Source organism: Oncorhynchus mykiss, chromosome 17 (genome assembly GCF_013265735.2).
Source record: "Oncorhynchus mykiss isolate Arlee chromosome 17, USDA_OmykA_1.1, whole genome shotgun sequence".
Classification (NCBI taxonomy): domain Eukaryota; kingdom Metazoa; phylum Chordata; class Actinopteri; order Salmoniformes; family Salmonidae; genus Oncorhynchus; species Oncorhynchus mykiss.
In genome coordinates, this window is record NC_048581.1 from 38,427,834 (window position 1) to 38,446,956 (window position 19,123).

At 41.0% G+C, this 19,123-nt stretch overlaps 1 protein-coding gene across 2 annotated transcripts in view; it reads left to right on the forward strand.

Moving 5' to 3' along the window:
- The first annotated feature begins 339 nt into the window (after positions 1-339).
- mtss1 (MTSS I-BAR domain containing 1) overlaps positions 340-19,123 on the forward strand; it is a 118,611-nt gene continuing 99,827 nt past the window's right edge. Inside the window, exon 1 of one of the 2 annotated variants that reach the window (XM_036949855.1) lies at positions 340-1,148. In XM_036949855.1, the coding sequence (XP_036805750.1) occupies positions 1,077-1,148 (72 nt within the window). In that variant the 5' untranslated portion in view covers positions 340-1,076. The remainder of the gene's footprint in view (positions 1,149-19,123) is intronic. The other variant, XM_036949856.1, reaches the window with a different exon arrangement.

The following is a 19,123-nucleotide window of genomic DNA, read 5'->3' on the forward strand; positions in this document are numbered from 1 at the left end:
ACACCGGACACCTACACTGGATTCAAACCAGGGTGTCTGTAGTGACACCTCACACGCTGAGATGCAGTGCCTTAGACCGCTGTGCCACTTGGGAGCCCTGAAAGTGAGAGGCTGAGCTCTAGCATGAGGGAGAAGGGGATACAGGAAATTAGTTTTAGGAGTATTTTGAGTAGAACGTCATTAGATATAGTATAAAATATTGTGTTATCTTTTTTAAGAGCAACGTGGCTGGCAGGTAAGATGTTCGTTTCTCCGTCTCTGGCCCACGCTCCAGTACAGTAGGTGGCGATAATGCATCATAACGTTCGATGCCAAGCGCGGACAAACTCCACTGAAGAAGAAGAAGAAGACGAAGAAGAAGAGGGAATATTGAGCGTACGGTGGTAGCAACACACACAAGGCAAGCAAACTCAAAACGATACGTGGATTGTCATCGAATAGTTGGGTGAAAGGCCATGACACACATGTGCAAACAAGCTGAAAACGCATAAGAATAAGAGGAGTCATTTTCACCGGACCATGGGAAACTGAAATAAGATTTTAAAATAAATATTATTCGCTGACTAGTAAGTAATTTATCAAGAATCTGCCCGCGCGTTAGCTATCAGGTCGCTAGTAAGGTATTGCTAGCCAGCCGCATTGCCTATTTGGCTGTGTGGTAGTTATAGGTTTGGATACTGTAATATCAGGTCAATTCGACGGACTTTCCATTCGAGCTACCGGGCTGTACTCAACCATGCCATGTTTTCTTGGAGGTGTATCAAGTTGGCTGGCTAGTTAGCTAGCTAGCCTACCACACTGAGTCTGACTGGAACAGTATTGCAACGACAGTTAACAGACAGTATGTGGTATTACTATTCCATATAGCTAGCTATGTATTGTCCCTCCCCGATTTTTGTTTTACTCTCTAAATAACTAACGTTAGGTAGTTACTTTGAAATATTTGTCTCGATCGGGCTCTGTTTTTGGCCCAATTAAACGTTGCACGTCGGGGTTTCCCTCAACATATATTTATAAACGCATTACTTTTAACTTAAAAGCTAGCTACTACTGTTAGTAGTTTTTCGACTTGGAAAATGGATTCGGGTATTGAAAAGGAATGCAGCGCTCTGGGAGGGCTCTTCCAGATCATCATGAACGACATGAAGGTAAGAGAAGTTCACATTGGTTAAATAACATTCTTAGAACAGTAGATATAACTCAAATGGATGTTTAAAGGTTATCTGATGAGACACTTCAAGTACTAGCTATCGAGCTAAGTTAATTGCAGTTTGCCACGTTTTTACGGCTTGCCTCGGTATTCATTTTGCCAACCCAAAGTGTGACTGAGGTAAAAGTGGTTTTGTATTAGAATTTCGGTGGACATTCGGTTTTCACTCGTCAATAGCTATTTACTCAGCATGGCATGACTATGAACATGGTATTTTCTGAATTGGGGTGGATGGAGAACCCCCGTCTTCTATCCTCCCCTGGTTCAGAATATCTTGTTTTCATAGTCATGTCACGCATTGGTTTAAACTGCAGTATGTACATTTTTTTTTTTGTTTGTTTGGGGGGGGGGCACAATAATAAAAAAAGTTAGAAGGCGTGGATTGTTCTCCATCCACCCCTGATTCTGAAAATACGTTTTCATAGCCATGGCATGCTTGGTTCAGTAGTTATTGATGGGATAACTGAATATCCAATATAAAACAAATTTTACCAAGCTAAAACAAATGCAACAGGCTAACTAATGTTAGCCAACTTGCTGGTAGACCAACTCTACTTGCTTTGATGTTAGCTGGCTAGCTAACCCAAGCTGGAGTATATCAAACAGGGCCATCCATTTTACCTGTAGCCCCTGGTCAGATCTACTAACTAGTGAACGTTAGCAAGCTGAATTATATAATCTCATGTATTTGTTGAATCTATGTGTGACTGAACACCAATAGCACTCACTCACTTCTGAAATGTTTCCATTCCATTGTGCACAGGTGAGCAGGAAATTGGTCATTGTAAAATGCATAAGGCCACTCTTGTCTGTGAACAACACTATCGGGGAGGGGGTTACAGTAGACCTAACTTTTCCTGAAATATCAGTAGAGTGTATAAAGGGGAGATGTCTTTTTCTTTGGTCATAAATTAAGGACATTAAGGCCATGAAGTCACCCAATGTCAGTGACTGTTATCCTGATTGGCAGCTGACATTGGCAGGGTGTGAGTTGCATGTGGCAGCAGCACCCAGCAAATTACCAGCATGGCATCCCCACCATATGGCCATATATTCCCAACATATTCATATTTAATTTACTTACAAGCAGCTAGGCCTATATCCTTGGATGAAATTTATAGACCAACCCTTGGGCATGATACTATGATTGCAACCAATGTCCTTTTTTTATTAAAGGGATAAATTGGAGGTAAATTGAGTAGGCTATTTCAGGTTGGGCCTAGGCCTTTTTGCCCCACAGCGTCCCCATCTGAACAGGCAGTTCCTAGGCCGTCATTGAAAATAAGAATTTGTTCTTAACTGACTTGCCTAGTTAAATAAAGGTAAAAAAAAAAAATTATACTGTTTGCTCAATGCCAACACTTAAAGTCCATGGAGAATAAGAGCACCTCCTCCCAGCTGCCCACTGCACTGAGGCTAGGAAACACTGTCACCACCGATAAATCCATGATAATTGAGAATTTCAATAAGCAATTTTCTACGGCTGGACATGATTTCCACCTGGCTACCTCTACCCCGGCCAACAGCTCTGCACCCCCCACAGCAATTGCCGAAGCACCCCCATGCTTCTCTTTCACCCAAATCCTAATGTTCTGAAAGAGCTGCAAAATCTGGACCACCTCAAATCAGCTAGGCTAGACAATCTGGACCCTCTCTTTGTAAAATGATCCATCGCAATTGTTGCAACCCCTATTACTTGCCTGTTCAACCTCTTTCATATCGTCTGAGATCCCTAAAGATTGGAAAGCTGCCGCGGTCATCCCCTTCTTCAAAGGGGGAGACACTCTAGACCCAAACTGTTACAGACCTATATCTATCCTGCCTTGCCTTTCTAAAGTCTTCGAAAGCCAAGTTAATAAACAGATCACTGACCATTTCTAATCGCACCGTACCTTCTGCGCTATGCAATCTGGTTTGCGAGCTGGTCATGGGTGCACCCCAGCCACGCTCAAGGTCCTAAACAATATCATAACCACCATCGATAAAAGACAGTACTGTGCATCGACCTGGCCAAGGCTTTCGACTCGTGTCAATCACCGCATTCTTATCGGCAGACTCAACAGCCTTGGTTTCTCAAATGACTGCCTCGCCTGGTTCACCAACTACTTCTCAGAGTTCAGTGTGTCAAATCGGAGGGCCTGTTGTCCGGCTCTGGCAGTCTTTATGGGGGTGCCACAGGGTTCAATTCTCGGGCCGACTCTTTTCTCTGTATACATCAATGATGTCGCTCTTGCTGCTGGTGATTCTCTGATCCACCTCTACGCAGACGACACCATTCGGTATACTTCTGGCCCTTTTTTGGACACTGTTAAAAACCTCCAGGCGAGCTTCAATGCCATACAACTCTCCTTCTGTGGCCTCCAACTGCTCTTCAATGCAAGTAAATCTAAATGCATGCTCGTCAACCGATCGCTGCCCGCACCTGCCCGCCCATCCAGCATCACTACTCTGGACGGTTCTGATTTAGAATACATGGACAACTACAAATACCTAGGTGTCTGGTTAGACTGTAAACTCTCCTTCCAGACCCACATCAAACATCTCCAATCCAAAATTAAATCTAGAATCGGCTTCCTATTTCGCAACAAAGCATCCGTCACTTATGCTGCTGAACATACCCTTGTAATACTGACCAATCTACCGATCCTCGACTTCGGTGATGTCATCTATAAAATAGCCTCCAACACTCTACTCAACAAACTGGATGCAGTCTATCACAGTGCCATCTGTTTTGTCACCAAAGCCCCATATACTACCCACCACTGCGACCTGTAAGCTCTCATTGGCTGGCCCTTGCTTCATATTTGTCGCCAAACCCACTGGCTCCAGGTCATCTAAGTTTTTGCTAGTTAATGCCCCGCTTTCTCAGCTCACTGGTCACCATAGCAGCACACACCCACATCACGCACTCCAGCAGGTATATTTCACTGGTCATCCCCAAAGCCATCTCCTCCTTTGGCCACCTTTCCTTCCAGTTCTCTGCTGCCAATGACTGGAACAAAATTAAACAATCACTGAAGCTGGATTCTTATATCTCCCTAACTAACTTCAAGCATCAGCTGTCAGAGCAGCTTACTGATCATTGCACCTGCACTTAGCCCATTTGTAAATAGCCCACCCAACTACCTCATCCCCATATTGTTATTTATTTTTGCTCCTTTACATCCCAGTATCTATACTTGCACATTAATCTTCTGCACATCTATCAATCCGGTGTTCAATTGCTAAATTGTAATTATTTTGCCACTATGGCCTATTTATTGCCTTACCTCCCTACTCTTACCACATTTGCACACACTGTATAGATTTTTTTCTATTGTTATTGACTGTACGTTTGTTTATCCCTTGTGTAACTCTGTGTTTGTCGCACTGCTTTGCTTTATCTTGGCCAGGTTGCAGTTGTAAATTAGAACTTGTTCTCAACTGGCCTACCTGGTTAAATAAAAAAAAAAGAGTTTCACATGACTACCTTAAGGTAGGGCCGTGGATCAGAAAACCAGTCATTGTCTGGTGTGACCACCAATTGCCTCATGCAGTGCGACACATCTCCTTCGCATAGGGTTGATTGGCTTGTGGAATGTTGTCCCACTCCTCTTCAATGGCTATGCGAAGTTGCTGGACATTGTTAGGTACACTCTGTCCTACATGTCAATCCAGAGCATACCAAACATGCTCAATGGGTGACCTGTGTAGTGAGTATGCAGGCCATGGAGGAACTGGGACATTTTCAGATTCCAGGAATTGTGTACATCTTCTTCCGACTTGGCTGTGCATTATCATGCTGAAATATGAACTGATGGTAGAGGATGAATGGCATGACAATGGGCCTCAGGATCTCGTCACGATTTCTCTGTTCCTTCAAATTGCCATCGAATAAATGCTTTTGTTCATTGCCACTAACTTATGCCTGCCTATACCCAATCCCCACCACTATCATGGGGCGCTCTGTGATAAGTTGACATGACCAAACTGACATACACATGGTCTGTGGTTGTGGGGCTGGTTGATGTACTGCCAAATTCTCTAAAATGGCATTGGCAAGCGGCTTCTGGTAGATAAATGAACATTACATTCTCTGGCAAACAGCTCTGGGGGACATTCCTGCATTCGACATGCCAATTGCACGTTCATTCAAAACTTGAGACCTCTGTGGCGTTATGTGACAACTGAATGGATTAACTTGGCTGTCCCCCCACCATGACCCCTAAGGGGCTCCATAAAAAAGTGATGCGGAAGGGCAAAATAAACTTATGACGATGTTCTTTGGCTGCTAGAAGTGTTTAAGAGCCACATTATTAATGAAAGCTCTGGGAAACAGCTCGGCTACTAAAGATGCATCGTGAGAAGGTTGTAACGATGATCTTAACACTAAAGAGGCTTTGGGAAACTAGGACCAGAACAGTGCAGCAGAGTTCAGTAGAGTATTCACCAGTAAAGTAGGTACAGTATAATTTACTGTACTCAAATCTTGAGGTTGACATGGGACCAGGACTCCTGTGTGATTCGTGTAGGAATAGGAGTGAAGTTCTAGACGCGAATTCGAGACGACAGGATCGACTGTCCAAAGGAACAAGCAATACTTATGTTTTCTTTTGGGGGGGGGGGTTCCACTAATGCATTTGCTGCCGCAGAGCAAGAACAGACGGACGAGCAACTAACGGATAAAGTTGTTTCTGATTTTTGGTGTGTAAAAATGAGCACGGAACTGGAATGGTTTTATTTTTTGGGAGGACTGCGGGATCAGGACAGTAACGGGAAAACTTTTTAAGACGGGTCAGGAATACATTTTCACTGTCAACCTCTGCTGTGCTGTTTTGTACTGTTCAACGTACTCCCACCCCACATACAGTTCCAGGCAAAAGTTTGGACACCTACTCATTCCAGGGTTTTCTTTATTTTTAACTATTATTCTACAATGTAGATTGTTTACAGACAGATTATTTAACTTATTATTCACTGTATCACAATTCCAGTGGGTCAGAAGTGGACATACACTAAGTTGACTGTGCCTTTAAACAGCTTGGAAAGTTCCAGAAAACAATGTCATGACTTTAGAAGCTTCTGATAGGCTAATTGACATAATTTGAATCAGTTGGCGGTGTACCTGTGGATGTATTTCAAGGCTTGCCTTCAAACTCAGTGCCTCTTTGCTTGACATCATGGAAAAAAATCTAAAGAAATCAGCCAAGACCTCAGAAAAAAATTATAGACCTCCCCAAGTCTGGTTCATCCTTGGGAGCAATTTCCAAACGCCTGTAGGTACCACGTTCATCTGTACAAACAAAAGTAAGTATAAACACCATGGGGCCACGCAGCTGTCATACCACTCAGGAAGGAGATGCGTTCTGTCTTCTAGAGATGAATGAACAACAGCAAAGGACCTTGTGAAGATGCTGGGGCAAACCGGTTCAAAAGTATCTATATCCACAGTAAAACGAGTCCTATATCGACAACCTGAAAGGCCACTCAGCAAAGAAGAGCCACTGCTCCAAAACTTCCATTAAAAAAAAGCCAGACTACAATTTGCAACTGCACATGGGGACAAAGATCATACTTTTTGGAGTAATGTCCTCTGGTCTGATGAAACAAAAATAGAACAGTTTGGCCATAATGACCAACCTTATGTTTGGAGGAGAAAGGGGGAGGCTTGCAAGCCGAAGAACACAATCCCAAATGTGAAGCACAGGGGTGGCAGCATCATGTTGTGGGGGTGCTTTGCTGCAGGAGGGACTGGTGCACTTCACAAAATAGATGGCATCATGAGGCAGGACAATTATCTGGATATATTAAAGCAACATCTCAAGACATCAGTCAGCCAAGTTAAAGCTTGGTTGCAAATGTGTCTTCCAAATGGACTGATTCCAAGCATACTTCCGAAGTTGTGGCAAAATGGCTTAAGGACAACAATGTCATGGTATGGAGTGGCCATCAAAGCCCTGACCTCAATCATATAGAAGATGTGTGGGCAGAACTGAAAAAGCGTGTTCGCGCAAGGAGGCCTACAAACCTGACTCAGTTACACCAGCTCTGCCAGGAGGAATGGACTAAAATGCGCCCAACATTATGTGGGAAGCTTGTAGAAGGCTTACCTGAAACTTTTGACCCAAGTTAACCTCTCTAGGGGGTGTGGGACGGTAGCGTCCCACCTGGCTAACATCCAGTGAAATTACAGAGCGCCAAATTCAAAAAACAAAATACTCATTATAAAAATTCTTAGCACATACAAATGTTATACATCTGTTTAAAGATGAACTTGTTCTTAATCCAACCACGGTGTCAGATTTCAAAAAGGCTTTACGGCGAAAGCATACCATGCGATTATCTGAGAACAGCGCCCAGCAGACAAATCATTACAAACCGTTACCAGCCAAGTAGAGGAGTTACTTACACAAGTCAGAAATAGAGAATTAATCACTTACCTTTGATCTTCATATGGTTGCACTCACAAGACTCCCATTTACTCAATAAATGTTTGTTTTGTTCGTTGAAGTCCCTCTTTATATCCAAAAACCTCTGTTTTGTTCAGTAATCCACAGGCTCAAAGGCAGTCACAACAGACAGACAAAATCCGAAAAGTATCAGTAAAGTTCGTAGAAACATTTCAAACGATGTTTACAATCAATCAGGTTGTTTTTAGTAATAATAATCAATATTTCAACCGGACAAAAGCTTCGTCAATTTTTAAGGAAAACAAGAAAGGCGCGCTCTCGGTCGTGCGCATGTAAACCTGTAATGTCCACTCATTCAGAGTGGTCTTACTCCCTCATTTTTCAGAATACAAGCCTGAAACTATTTCTACAGACTGTTGACATCTAGTGGAAGCCATATGAAGTGTAATTTGAGTCCTAAGTCAATGGAATTTTCTCAGGTTTTTGCCTGCCATATCAGTTCTGTTATACTCAGACATTATTTTAACAGTTTTAGAAACTTCAGTGTTTTCTATCCAAATCTACCAATTATATGCATATCCTATCTTCTGGGCCTGAGTAACCGGCATTTTACTTTGGGCACGCTTTTCATCCGGAGTTGAAAATAGTTTCCCCTACCCTAATGAAGTCAAACAATTTAAAGGCAATGCTACCAAATGCTAATTGAGTGCATGTAAACTTCTGACCCACTGGGAATGTGATGAAATAAATAAAAGCTGAAATAAATCACTCTCACTATTATTCTGACATTTCACATTCTTAAATAAGTGATGATCCTAAGACAGGGAATTGTTACTAGGATTAAATGTCAGGAATTGTGAAAAACTGAGTTGAAATATATTTGTCTGAGGTGTATAAACTTCCAACTTCAACTGGCCAAAATGCAGATATAATCAAATATATTTGACATTTGTATCTGTGAACAATCCTTCCTCAAGTCCCATTCTATGGATTCAATTTCACGCCAAAAGCTGACGACTTTGATTCGTTTTTTCTCAAATATATTTGACATTTGTATCTGTGAACAATCCTTCCTCAAGTCCCATTCTATGGATTCAATTTCATGACAGTCCAAAAAATATCGGTCCTTTGTTGTAATTTTGTGAGGAATTACACATCATTCCTTCGTACCCTGGCTTGAAGTTCATTAGATCTAGCCTAGGCCTACAAATGTGTATGTGGAATGTCCAGGGAAGGGCAGCTTGAGGATCAATCAGGAAACCGCTATTAGGCTATTTCTCACAACCATTGATTTAGTCTATGGTCTCTGTTGGGGCCTTACAGAAATGCTGTATCCCTTACAATGCCTAACCTCTCCATTGCCTACACTGATTGGGAATAACCTCGGGCGTGAATGCTTATTGATATCTGGCTCGTCGATATTGGAAATGACGTGAGGCTGCAACACTACTTTTACCAAGGTAGGCACATTCCTTGAGTGTTTCACCCCCCCCCCCCCCCCCCAAATCTGTCATGCGTAAATAATGCAACCATTGTGTAATTAAAAAAAAAATGTATTTTACCTTTATTTAACTAGGCAAGTCAGTTGAGAACAAATTCTTATTTTCAATGACGGCCAAGAACAGTGGGTTAACGGCCATGTTCAGGGGCAGAACGTCAGATTTGTACCGTGTCCGCTCTGGGATTCGAACTTGTTTGTATTGCATGCTGAAGGTGCTCCTGCTTAAGTCGTGATTATGAGATTTCTTTAGTCGTTCAGTCGCAAATTGACTTTCATGTTGCACAAGACACCGGTATGAAATTGTATATGGTTATTTTATTTAAGAATAATGGTGGAACACTGATAAAATTAAATTTATGACATACGCTAATCAAGTGGCTACCTGGACTATTTGGCACCTTGAACCCCCCCCCCCCCCCCCCTATTTTTACGCTACTGCTACTCTGTTTATCTATGCATTACCTCTGCCTACATGTACATTTTGCCTCGACTAACCTGTGCCCCCACACATTGACTCTGTACCGGTACCCTCTGTATATAGCCTTGCTACTGTTGTAGCAGGCTTAAGTTATTTAAGTTATTTTACTTCAGCTTATTTTAGTAAATACAGTTGAAGTCGGAAGTTTACATACACCTTAGCCAAATACACTTAAACTCAGTCGTTCACAATTCCTGACATTTAATCCCAGTTTTAGGTCAGTTAGGATCACCACTTTTATTTTAAGAATGTGAAATGTCAGAATAATAGTGAGTGATTTATTTCAGCTTTTATTTATTTTGTCACATTCCCAGAAGGTCAGAAGTTCACATACACTCAATTCGTATTTGGTAGCATTGCCTTTAAATTATTTAACTTGGGTCAAGCGTTTCAGGTAGCTTCCACAAGCTTCCCACATAAAGTTGTGTATTTTGGCCCATTCCTCCTGACAGAGCTGGTGTAACTGAGTCAGGTTTGTAGGCCTCCTTGCGCGAACACGCTTTTTCAGTTCTGCCCACACATCTTCTATATGATTGAGGTCAGGGCTTTGATGGCCACTCCATACCATGACATTGTTGTCCTTAAGCCATTTTGCCACAACTTTGGAAGTATGCTTGGGGTCATTGTCCATTTGGAAGACCCATTTGCGACCAAGCTTTAACTTCTTGATCCTACTTGAGACGCAGACGTCTCAAGTAGGCACCTGGAAATGCAAATGCGCTACGCTAAATGCTAAATGTACTCGTTAAAACTCAAACGTTCATTAAAATACACATGCAGGGTATTGAATTAAAGCTACACTCGTTGTGAATCTAGCCAACAAGTCAGATTTTTAAAATGCTTTTCGGCGAAAGCATGAGAAGCTATTATCTGATAGCATGCAACACCCCAAAATGCCTGAAGGCAAAGAATTAGCGTAGCCGGCGCTACACAAAAACGCAGAAATAAAATATAAAATATTCATTACCTTTGATATTCTTTGTTGGCACTCCTATATGTCCCATAAACATCACAAATTGGTATTTTTCCCGATTTAAATCCGTCTATGAATGCCCAAAATATCCATTTGTATAGCCTGTCTGCTTCACGAAAAAAGCTCTCTTCCAACACGCAACGTCATTTTTAAAAATGATATAAGTTGTCTATATTCTTTGACAAAACACTTCAACCTACTTTTGTAACCCAACTTTAGGTATTTGTAAACATTAAGAAGCGATCAAATTGATCACTGGGCGATCTGTATTCAATAGCAGCTACTCAAGAAAACAATGTCCATTTTTCAATCTTCCAAAATCGATTGAGGTAGGCTGGATGGAATGACGGATCTATTGGTAATGTCTCAAAGGATTTTTGTCAATGAAAATGACGTTTTTAGCAACATCGTGTGGAAGCTGTAGGAATTGCATCCGTGTCCATATTAAATTTGGTTTCCTTTAAACAATCCATGAAAGGGGCGCATGGATACTTTTTTTCAGCTTTCAGTGACCAGTTTTTCTTGCGCTTTTCGATGAAACACACGCTCTGTTATAGTCACAGCCGTGATTTAACCAGTTTTAGAAACTTCAGTGTTTTCTATCCACACATACTAATCATATGCATATACTATATTCCTGGCATGAGTAGCAGGACGCTGAAATGTTGCGCGATTTTTAACAGAATGTTCGAAAAAGGAGGGGGTAGGATGAAGAGGTTAACTTCCTGACTGATGTCTTGAGATGTTGCTTCAATATATCCACATAATTTTCCTGCCTCAAGTTGCCATCTGTCTTGTGAAGTGCACCAGTCCCTCCTGCAGCAAAGCACCCCCACAACATGATGCTGCCACCCCCGTGCTTCACAGTTGGGATGGTGTTCTTCGGCTTGCAAGTCTCCCCCTTTTTCCTCCTAACATAACAATGGTCATTACTAGAGGTCGACCGATTATGATTTTTCAACGCCGATACCGGTTTATTGGAGGAACAAAAAAGCCAATACCAGTTAATCAGTCGATTTAAAAAAATATATATATATATTATTTATTTATTTATTTGTAAAAATAACAATTACAACAATACTGAATGAACACTTATTTTAACTTCATATCAATATCAATAAAATCAATTTAGCCTGAAGTAAATAATGAAACATGTTCAATTTGGTTTAAATAATGCAAAAACAAAGTGTTGGAGAAGAAAGTAAAAGTGCAATATGTGCTATGTAAGAAAGCTAATGTTTCAGTTCCTTGCTCAGAACATGAGAACATATCAATGCTGGTGGTTCCTTTTAACATGTCTTAAATATTCCCAGGTAAGAAGTTTTAGGTTGTAGTTATTATAGGAATTATAGGACTATTTCCCTCTATACCGTTTGTATTTCATTAACCTTTGACTATTAGATGTCCTAATAGGCACTTTAGTATTGCCAGTGTAACAATATCGCTCCCGTCCCTCTAGTTGGTGCGCGCTAACTAGCTAGCCATTTCACTTCGGTTACACCAGCCTCATCTCGGGGGTTGATAGGCTTGAAGTCATAAACAGCGCAATGTTTGACGCACAACGAAGAGCTGCTTGCAGAACTCTCTAAAGTGCTGTTTGAATGAATGTTTACGCATCTGTTTCTGCCTACCACCGCTCAGTCCGATACTTGTATGCTTGTATGCTCAGTCAGATTATATGCAACACAGGACACGCTAGATAATATCTAGTAATATCATCAACCATGTGTAGTTAACTAGTGATTATGATTGTTTTTTACAAGATAAGTTTAATGCTAGCTAGCAACTTACCTTGGCTTACTGCATTTGCATAACAGGCAGTCTCTTTGTGGAGTGAAACGAGAGAGGCAGGTCATTATTGCGTTGGACTAGTTAACTGTAAGGTTGCAAGATTGGATCCCCCGAGCTGACGAGGTGAAAATCTGTCGTTCTGCCCTGAACTTGAAATCGTCCCTAATGAATCGGCCATTCCGATTAATCGGTCGACCTCTAGTCATTATGGCCAAACAGTTTATTTTTGATTCATCAGACCAGAGGACATTTCTCCAAAAAGTATGATCTTTGTCCCCATGTGCAGTCCCAAACCTTAGTCTGGTTTTGGAGCAGTGGCATCTTCCTTGCTGCGCGGCCTTTCAGGCTATGTCAATATAGGACCTGTTTTACTGTGGATATAGATACTTTTGAACTTCTTTCCTCCAGCATCCTCACAAGGTCCTTTGCTGTTCTGGGATTGATTTGCACTTTCCACTCCAAAGTACATTCATCTCTAGGAGACAGAATGTGTCTCCTTCCTGATCGATATGACAGCTACTTGGTCCCTTGGTGTTTATACTTGCGTACTATTGTTTGTACAGATGAACTTGGGACCTTCAGGCATTTGGAAATTGCTCCCAAGGATGAACCAGACTTGTGAAGGTCTACAATTGTTTTTGCGGTCTTGGCTGATTTCTTTTGATTTTCCCATGATATCAAGCAACGAGGCACTGAGTTTGAAGGTAGGCCTTGAAATACATCCACAGGTACAACTCCAATTGACTCAATTGATGTCAAGTAGCCTATCAGAAGCTTCTAAAGCCATGACATCTTTTTCTGGAGTTTTCCAAGCTGTTTAAAGGCACAGTCAACTTTAGTGTATGTATACTTCTGACCCACTGGAATTGTGATACAGTGAATTATAAGTGAAATCTGTCTGTAAACAATAATTGGAAACGCTCAAAGTAGATGTCCTAACCGACTTGGTGAAACTATAGTTTGTTAACGACTTTTTTAGTGGTTAAAAAACAAGTTTGAATGACTCCATAAGGGAATGTAAACTTCTGACTTCAACTGTACTTCAACACTTATTTTTCTTAACTTAATTTTTGTTTAAGGGCTTGTAAGTAAGCATTTCACTTTTAAGTCTACTACACCTTTTGTATTCGGCGCATGTGACATACATTTTGTAAACATTTTAGTAATTAAAAAAAAAAATATATATATATATATTCTCCCGCATTGGAAAGCGGTCTCCGTTTCAGAACCGCAGACAATCGTCAGTTGAATTGAATTGGCCCCTTCCCCAATATGTCGTTATGTGCATTTAAGCAAAGTTTTTGGTGTTGAGAACAATGCGTCTGAGGCAGCAGCGTCGAGAGGATGTAGCTCTTGCCATAATTGTCTAAGAATATAAAAAACCCAACTGAATTAGGTCTATAATCAATAGTCCAACTGTTAAGTGTGCCTGGTGTTATAAATGATCCATATAAAGTAGGGATGCACAATTTGTCGGTGAACGTATCGTCCGATATTAGCTAAAAATGCCAACGTGTATTGGCCGACGTTGGTCTAGTTTAACGCCGACGTCAAAGCTAATGTGCATACCTATATGGTGTAATGACACCTTGTAAAGTGTTGCGCTACACGTGCAACACAGCATTCCTAACTTAGCCCACATGGCTGCTGTGTGGATCGAGCAGTCATTTGATCGAGTAAGAACATTTACCGCGAGACATCTGTCTAAATCCATTAAAGCCAAGATAATGGAATTCATTGCCCTTGACATTCAACCGTTCTCTCTCGTGGGTGATGTTGGATTTTGCCGACTGGTCGAGCACCGTTACACACTACCAAGTGCGCTATTTTTCAGTTGTTGCCCTACTGCAATTACACAGTAATAGCGTCCCTGCTTTTTAGCTTCACAACATACATACTATGGAACGCCGTTTGGGTCTTTGTGTCAAAAAATAAAGTAGCACTGTCAAAGCTGTACAAAAAAGTCTGCAAACACTGGCCACGAACGATGTGTTTACAATACCGCATTCGTAATAAAGCATAATTTGTTCAACCGCAACTTCTGGGGTAGCTAGCTTTAGCTTGGGACCTAGCAAGCACCAATACAGCCAGCCTGAAAACAATGACCAGTAGAACCTTTTGTCATCTTCATTATTCTTAGCAATTATTTAGGAATCCTTGTAAGTATTAGCTAGGTTGCCACTTGTTCACCTATTGAACTTCAGTTCATAAAAAATAAATAGCTAGTCAGCAACTTAACCCTGTTGCCCAAAGCTAAAGTTATAAGCAGCCAGCTAGCTTCATTTGGCTAGTGAGGTTTGACCGGACCGGGTTATGTGTTGTGAAGCTAGCCACAATAAGGATTAGGCAATATAGTGGAATTTGCAGATAATCATTTAGTTTATCATATATGCATAGTCACTTTAACCAAATGTACATACTACCTCAATCAGCCCGACTAACCAGTGTGTAGCCTTGCTACTGTTAATTTTTCACTGTCTTTTTACAGTTTTTATTTCTTTACTTACTTAGTGTAAAAAAGGTGAACAATAAGTAAGCACGTGACAAACTTTGATTTGATTCATGTGGGAGCTGATGTTTGTCTTTATCACCATCTTGATAACATCTACGGGATCAGTTTCTCCGCCCCTACACCACAGGATGGTTGCGCTAACGTAGGCTAATGTGATTAGCATGAAGTTGTAAATAAAAATAACGTTACCCAGGACATGGACATGTCTGATATGGGCAGAAAGCTTAAATTCTTGTTAATTTAACTGCACTGTCCAATTTACAGTAGCTATGCCAGTAAAATAATACCATGCTATTGTTTGAGAAGAGTGCACATTTATGAACTTAAATGTATTAATAAACCAAGTGGGTACATTTGGGCAGTCTTGATACAACATTTTGAACAGAAATGCAATGGTTTATTGAATCAGTCTAAAACTTTGCACATTGCTGTAGTGGCCAAAATCTAAATTGCTCCTAAACTGGAATATTACATTTTGGCCTTTCTCTTGCATTTCAAAGATGGAACACAAATACGCATGTTTTTTTTTCTCTTTGTATTATCTTTAACCAGATATGGGTTATTCTCCTGCGTTTAATTTCACATTTCCCCAAACTTCAGTGTTTCCTTTAAAATGGTATAAGGAATATGGATATACTTGGTTGAGGTCCTGAGCTACAGGCAGTTAGATTTGGGTATGTCATTTTAGACAAAAATTGAAAAATAAATGGGGCGAATCCTTAAATTAAGAAGCAACCTCTGCTGGTTCACTGGGCCTCAGTAGCCTTGTACACTGGGCAAAGGGCCACTGAGAACCGTGCCTTAGGGCAAAGCCTGTCGGCTTACCCTGTCCTACAATTCGCATGTTCTGGCCATAACAGCTCCTGAAATCTCCAGTCTAGAGCACCGACCTGGTCTATGTATTGTGATTGTAACCGAGCAAGTTGCTTTCTTTGCAGGTGCAACTGAGTTGGATCACTTCATTTTAGTATCACACTAGGGGGGAATTAATTTAACAAGCCAATTGTTTTGTCTTTAGAACACACTGATTTGCTGGTTTAACTGTAGCACAATGAATTAACATTTGGACACCTAATGTGCATTTTCTTCAATCATTAACATGATCCTATGCTGACTATATATTGAGGAAGATGTTGCTGGCTGATTTTAATCTAGTTGTTGGGTCCCAACCTGTAAACATGCCAGTACTATTCTATTGGTTAATACAGTGCCTTGCGAAAGTATTTGGCCCCCTTGAACTTTGCGACCTTTTGCCACATTTCAGGCTTCAAACAAAGATATACAACTATTTTTTTGTGAAGAATCAACAACAAGTGGGACACAATCATGAAGTGGAACGACATTTATTGGATATTTCAAACTTTTTTAACAAATCAAAAACTGAAAAATTGGGCGTGCAAAATTAGCCCCCTTATGTTAATACTTTGTAGCGCCACCTTTTGCTGCGATTACAGCTGTAAGTCGCTTGGGGTATGTCTCTATCAGTTTTGCACATCGAGAGACTGAAATTTTTTCCCATTCCTCCTTGCAAAACAGCTCGAGCTCAGTGAGGTTGGATGGAGAGCATTTGTGAACAGCAGTTTTCAGTTCTTTCCACAGATTCTCGATTGGATTCAGGTCTGGACTTTGACTTGGCCTTCTAACACCTGGATATGTTTATTTTTGAACCATTCCATTGTAGATTTTGCTTTATGTTTTTGATCATTGTCTTGTTGGAAGACAAATCTCCGTCCCAGTCTCAGGTCTTTTGCAGACTCCATCAGGTTTTCTTCCAGAATGGTCCTGTATTTGGCTCCATCCATCTTCCCATCAATTTTAACCATCTTCTCTGTCCCTGCTGAAGAAAAGCAGGCCCAAACCATGATGCTGCCACCACCATGTTTGACAGTGGGGCTGGTGTGTTCAGCTGTGTTGCTTTTACGCCAAACATAACGTTTTGCATTGTTGCCAAAAAGTTACATTTTGGTTTCATCTGACCAGAGCACCTTCTTCCACATGTTTGGTGTGTCTCCCAGGTGGCTTGTGGCAAGCTTTAAACAACACTTTTTATGGATATCTTTAAGAAATGGCTTTCTTCTTGCCACTCTTCCATAAAGGCCAGATTTGTGCAATATACGACTGATTGTTGTCCTATGGACAGAGTCTCCCACCTCAGCTGTAGATCTCTGCAGTTCATCCAGAGTGATCATGGGCCTCTTGGCTGCATCTCTGATCAGTCTTCTCCTTGTATGAGCTGAAAGTTTAGAGGGACGGCCAGGTCTTGGTAGATTTGCAGTGGTCTGATACTCCTTCCATTTCAATAGTATCGCTTGCACAGTGCTCCTTGGGATGTTTAAAGCTTGGGAAATCTTTTTGTATCCAAATCCGGCTTTAAACTTCTTCACAACAGTATCTCGGACCTGCCTAGTGTGTTCCTTGTTCTTCATGATGCTCTCTGCGCTTTTAACGGACCTCTGAGACTATCACAGTGCAGGTGCATTTATATGGAGACTTGATTACACACATGTGGATTGTATTTATCATCATTAGTCATTTAGGTCAACATTGGATCATTCAGAGATCCTCACTGAACTTCTGGAGAGAGTTTGCTGCACTGAAAGTAAAGGGGCTGAATAATTTTGCACGCCCAATTTTTCAGTTTTTGATTTGTTAAAAAAGTTTGAAATATCCAATAAATGTCGTTCCACTTCATGATTGTGTCCCACTTGTTGTTGATTCTTCACAAAAAAATAGTTTTATATCTTTGTTTGAAGCCTGAAATGTGGCAAAAGGTCGCAAAGTTCAAGGGGGTCGAATACTTTCGCAAGGCACTGTACATCAAGATGTTATACACTCAAAAATGAAAATGTTCCTGGAGTATCCTTTAGGGGTTCTTCAAATTGAAACTGTGGAGGAAACCCTAAGTCCTTGGAATAACTTTTAAAAAAAAGGGTTCTTCAAATAACCCCTTTTAATGGACCCTCAAACCTTTATCAAGAACCTTTTGGTGTTAACTACCCCCCCTATTTATTATTGTAGGTGTTGATAATGATATGCATAACAATAACACTATTTTAGTTGTCATTGTTTATTTTGATTTTAGTGGCAACGCAGAATAAAAACTTCATTTGGATTTTAACTCCCAGCGGAGTCCCAAGTCCAATGGGTATATCCTCTAGCGTGTTGATATTCTCCATATCCATAGCCTGAATGATTTTGCAGTGCTTTGTGATTGAACAGGTTTCCTCTTATATTGATTGGAGGTGTAGGGAGGGTTGAGTCTGAATCAAATGTTTAATTATACAGATTAGACAACATGCACACGTAAATATTCATACCTTGTATTTTGTGGTAGATGTTAATGAGAAACTGTTTTGAAGAGGTAAGGGAGGAGGATGGTAAATGTGTTCTGCGTAACATACCAATACAAATTTACATACCTTGTGTATGCCTCGTCTGTATACCTGCAGACATAAAAGTGATCAGTTCAGTAATCTGCACCCAATACAGCTTGTGTCATTGTGTCAGCCTGTTTTAGAAAGATTTGCGCAAATATGATAATATAGATGGCATCATTATAAAAAAACATACATTTAGTTAATTCGAGGGACAAACCTTAACTGAAAAATGTGAAGATCTCAATTTTTAAGGTAAGTGCCTGGACCTGCTGTCCTTTCAAATCCAAATGTTTCAGTTTGGCAGTTCCTGCAAGAACCCCCACCACCTTTCGGGTTCTTGGAGGAACCATTTCAGTGCCAATAACCTTAAGGTTCTTCAAAGAACTTTGAGGAGCTTAGAAGAACCCTTGTTGAACCCCTCATTTTTTATGTTACAGCAGCCTACTTGTGCCGTCTACACTCAAAGCTGGTCTTCTCAACATAAAGAGAAATGCTATACTGAACAGTGAGAACTTCAGGAGGATGACTAAAGCTTGAGTCATAGTTTCCTGGTAATAGGCTTTGTGCCACCACTGTCAAAGCTTGTTGCTATCTGATGCGCCCTCTCTTATCTGATGAAAGAAGTTTAAGTCAGCGTGTTGACATGCTACTCAACTGTTATCCATCCACACCCATCCTCAGACTTTCCCTATGGCGGAGATCCCGGAATTGAAGGGGTTCCATGTCATTTGTGGGCAGAGGAAACACAGTGCTTTCACTTTGACAAATGTTGAGTGTGTCCTTATCCAAGCTTTGAATTGGGGAGCGGCCATCCTGGGGGCCTTGCCCTGGTGATAGAGGAAATTTGCATGTGGAGGATGGTGAGGGTGGCTTTCAGGTCTCCGGTGTTTGC